Below are 5,000 nucleotides of genomic sequence, written 5' to 3'. Positions count from 1 at the left end.
GTGTGAGGGTGTGCCTGTCATCAGACATCTGCATGTGGAAGCTAGCTCAAACGTACTTACCAATAGACCCCCCCTGTGTAAAAGACCACGAGAGAGCACTCACCTAATCTGCTTTGCATAGTTGAGCTCGATCTCCGACCTTTCTTTGACAAATTTGTTGTACCTCTCCACAAAGTCAATACCCCACTGTGTGTGCTTCTCCAAGTTATCAAACTGATCCTGCAAAACAGAAGAGAGACAGAGATTCAGTCAATGAGACAGGAAGTGGAAACAATTATTGTGTCATAGCAATCATGGTGCAGTGAGAGACAACGAGAGAGACAGAGAGAGAGAGATCTGCAATCTAATTCCGTTTGTGACACATTTGAGGTGTGTGTGTGTGTGTGTATGTGGTTCATTATGTTAAATGTCAAGGGTTTTACGAAGCCAACAATCCATAAAAACACTTCCAAACTCCAAGACCCAGACTCCAGACAACGGGCTGAATTAATTATTTTGTTTCAGTCTGAGATGCAGAGAGCAAAAGAGCGAGGGGAAAAGAGCGAGTCGAGCGAGAACGTTGAAATGAGTGTGTTAAATACCCCTTAATTAGCCTCCTACCTTCTCTCAGTTCAATAAAGACATTACAGCTGCAAGCACACACAAACACAGACATAGTCACAAACCCAGACACACACACACACACACACACACATACACACACACACACACACACATATACACACACACACACATACAAATACATATACACAGTCTCTCTGGCAGGACACAGTGTCATAATGGCTCTACAGGGTTTTCTAAGAGGAGACTGCAGGGGCAATGAGATTAAGACTCGCCAAAACAACAGCCAACAAGCGACTTCTCTCCCAGCAGAGCAGCGAACACACCAACACATAAACACACACTCGCACAATTAATTCAGCTACAATTAAGAGTACTGTGTCAAGCTGTTTATTTGGACAACCGAAAGCACCTGAATCTCATTTCGAGGTTTCTTTGATATGCAACTTTCTTATTAGCTTCACTGACGCCGGGGCAGTTTTCTGCTGCCGTTTCTCAAAGTGTTGCTGCGTTCAGGTGGGAGATGGTCTGGGTGTTCTGAGTTGTTTTCAGGTTCTAGATGCATGTCTGTGGTGACAAAGGCAGACAGGCCTGCTATCGGTTTATGTATCATTGATAGCCTGTGATGTGCGCTAACTCTGTGTGAATGTATAGGTGTGTGTGTCTTTGTGTGTGTGTGTGTGTGTGTGTGTGTGTGAAAAACAGAGAGATAAGGAGAATAGAAATAAAGAATACAGAAAAAGTGAGGGATTGATAGAGATTCAAAGCAGATTTGAAAGAGATCCAAGGGTTTTGTTTATGTGTGTGTAAATGACACGGTCATTACACTGTGAGAAAGAAGGTTGCAGAGTAAGAAAGACTGACTTGTTTGTGTTTATGTCTATGTGCATATAATACCCATATATGTTTGTTTATGTGTGTTTGTGTGTTTGTGTGTGTGTGTGTGTGTGTGTGTGTGTGTGTGTGTGTGTGTGTGTGTGTGTGTGTGTGTGTGTGTGTGTGTGTGTGTGTGCACAAGAAGGTATAAATGCATTTAAGCCTACATACAGTGAAAGCTCCCTTTCTTCTATTCGATCCGGCACTGTGTCAGAGCTGAATGTCAGCAAGGCAATAGTGCACCTGTGATCATTGCTGTGGTCAGAAACCGGTATTTCCTTCAGTTTACTTGCCGCTGGCCAACCTTTGATACAGTATGAGAGCCCAAAGTTTCAAAGGTCTCTGAAGAAGCCACAGAGAGCAACACACACACACACACACACACACACACACACACACACACACACACACAGACACACACACACACACACACAGACACAAGGGCATAAATACTAATGTGGAATCTACCATGTATGTGCCTCATAGCTATATGAACTACACCAAAAAACATATGATAAGGGTATTACCTCACATAATATCTAAAACATAACTTAGCTAGATCTCTGTGCTCATGTTCATTTGCACTGTTGCGTCTAGAATGTTCCTCCCGCAACCAAAAGTCCCTCCATCTCCGTGCACAGAGCATGCTTTCCGTGCACACCATCAAGTACTTTCTTTGCACCGCAAAGACACAAACAAAAGGAAGTTCCGTATTTCCCTTCTTCATAACTGAGATTTTAAGTTTTTTTTTTCAGATTCAGAGTGTTGCAAAAACAAGGAGCTTTCCATAGTTACTTGCTAAATTATTTAGAACATTTTTCTGTTTCTGTAAGGCTTTGTAGTCCCCCCCCCCCTCTCTATATGTGTGTGTGTGTGTGTGTATATGTATGGGCTTGTGTCTGTGTGTGTGTGTGTGTGTGTGTGTGTGTGTGTGTGTGTGTGTGTGTGTGTGTGTGTGTGTGTGTGTGTGTGTGTGTGTGTGTGCGTGTGTGTGTGTTTGTGTCTCTTTCTGTGTGTGTGTGTGTGTGTGTGTGTGTGTGTGTATGTAAGGGTTTGTGTGTGTCTCTCTCTCTGTATTTGTGTGTGTGTGTGTGTGTGTGCATGTATGGGTTTGTGTTGTAGTCTGTGTCTGGGTACAGGTGTGTGTGTCTATAGGTAGTGCTATCGTCTGGTGGTTTCTTGTCTGAAACAAACATCCTGCTCTGCTGATACTATCTCATCGAGCACAAGCTCAAATGTATTGATGCAAAAATCTCTGTAAATCCCTGAAGGCCATTTGGAAAGTATTTTTTAACTATAACGGTTATAACAAACTGTTATTCAACTATCCTGTATGAAACAAAGTTACAAGGCGAAGGGTTCTTTAGTGGCATACATCCACAAGTTAGCAGAATATGATCAGTGCTTTAGTTGTGGTGCAGTCTGACATCACCTAAGTTAGTAAGTTCGCTCGTTAGCTTTAGACAAACTATGAGATGGGTTCATCAGGGATAAAGAAAATGTATTCTTCATTAAATAAAGTTAATTGAAGTATCTGTTAGTTGGCATTGATGAGTGGTGAACATCACACTGCCATGGCTTGTTGTTCACTTTGTCACTCCACATCACTGGCAAATCTGATGGATTTGTAAATGCCCCTCACAGCAGATGTGTACATGCGATTAAGCCCTAGTCATAACACGCTGTTCACATCAGGACATATTAGTCACTACATCACAGAAAATCAAACATTATAGTCAACAGCTCCCTTTGCTATCAGTGTTAAACACTAAATACAGTAACAACACCGTTCACACATTCAGATGCCCACAAACACAAGCCTGCCATCTCACTAGACACCCCCACAAACGGGTTCCTCTTGATTCTTTTACCATGTGTTAACCAGTACATAACCAACTGTGATGACCACACAATACCTAGCTAACCATCATTGACAGCATGAGTTTGGGGGTAAGATTAGAGTAAACGTAAACTCTGAAATGTTAGGCTTAGAATAGTAGACTTCACCTTGGTGACGCCCCAGCAGATACCCATCTTCTCCTCTACCATGTCGCTTTTTTGGCATTTAAAGTTCTCAAATCCGTCACCCACTACCAATCCGTCAACATGCAAGGGCGTGAAAGATAAATCCACTTGCAAGTTTTTCCCCACTCTCACACACACACACACACACAACTAACCCTGGTGCTGGAGTGTGTGAGAGGCCATGTGTGAACGCATCGGCCGACTGCAAACGACACTACTAATCTAAACGCAGTGCTGCCCAAGGCACTACCTCAATGCAATGTGTGGGGGAGAGATTTCCGTGTGAGCATGTGCTTCAAGAAACAGGAAATGGATGTGGGCTGTAGGAGAGTCTTGCTTCACACTTTGTACTATTTTCTTTCTTATACCTAGCCCAGGTTGCAACTTTCTTTCTTTCATATAAAGCCCAATCACACAGATGTCAGTTACCTGCATAAATGAAAGACAGACAGACAGACAGACAGACAGACAGACAGACAGACAGACAGATAGATAGATAGATAGATAGATAGATAGATAGATAGATAGATAGATAGATAGATAGATAGATAGATAGATAGATAGATAGATAGATAGATAGATAGATAGATAGATAGATAGATAGATAGATAGATAGATTGACTGATCCCTGACAAAGGGATGAGGTCATTGCATGGCCCAATCCTGGTATTGATTAGTTTGTTTTAATAATAATAACAGTATAATAATAGTATCAGTCTTAACTGGATTATTTAAGCAGGTCTCAAGATTATGTTTCTCCACACATCGTGAGTCATTATTACTAAAAATGTCACAACAGTGTATTCATTAAGAATAGTATACTGGAACAAGAGAAGCTGACGGAATGTTCCACTGCTGGATGTGCATGTACATAAATACCATCGTTTTTATTCTACGAAATATGTATTCCTTATAGACTAAATAAAGCACTTCTTTAGCTGCGGATTGGGATACCAAAATTGCTATTTTCCACTTGATCCAGTGGTAGCGGGATGCTCCCACCTGCCGCCTGTGCATGCGTTTACTCAAGCTGTGTGGCTTCCAAAGCGTGGAGAACCGGTTGAACCGATGGCTCCTTAAGTGACGTTGCATCCCCGCTCGGTAATTCACTGAAGTGGAATAATTCCAATGCTTACTGCTTCCTTTGAAACGCCGATCAAATCAATTCTTCCCATCAATCTCACTCTACAAACACTAATATTACTAGCCATGCGCCGGCCGTAAATGACGGTACTGCCCGTGTGTTCAAACAAAAATGTCCAACTCTGCGCTGATATGCTTAGTATGCAAGTGATTAGATTTCACTCATCTCCGTATCAGTGCAATTCACAGCCGACACCGCACCCAGTATCGATAAATGCTCTTGAATAATAGGCCATTAACACCTGCTACAACATACAATAACAATCTCCATATCCGATCTAATTTGACTATTGTGGGCTCCAAGCACATCGAGCCTTTTACTAATAGCATCAAGCAAGGGCTTTGTAAGTAAATTATAAACTAGTTTACCTTCTTTTGTGTGGGCAGCATGGTAA

At 42.0% G+C, this 5,000-nt stretch overlaps 1 protein-coding gene across 7 annotated transcripts in view; it reads right to left on the bottom strand.

The window, feature by feature from the left end:
* fnbp1b (formin binding protein 1b) overlaps positions 1-5,000 on the bottom strand; it is a 78,559-nt gene that overhangs the window by 41,639 nt on the left and 31,920 nt on the right. For 6 of the 7 annotated variants that reach the window (XM_080847397.1, XM_080847400.1, XM_080847398.1 and 3 more), the window contains exon 2: positions 104-219. In XM_080847397.1, the coding sequence (XP_080703523.1) occupies positions 104-219 (116 nt within the window). Of the gene's footprint in view, positions 1-103; positions 220-4,974 lie in introns of all 7 variants that reach the window. The other variant, XM_080847399.1, reaches the window with a different exon arrangement.

This window comes from Sprattus sprattus, assembly GCF_963457725.1.
Source record: "Sprattus sprattus genome assembly, chromosome: 11".
In the NCBI taxonomy this organism is placed as follows: Eukaryota; Metazoa; Chordata; class Actinopteri; order Clupeiformes; family Clupeidae; genus Sprattus; species Sprattus sprattus.
Note: the sequence above shows the minus strand (reverse complement) of the source record. Positions and strands in the feature narration are given on the sequence as shown.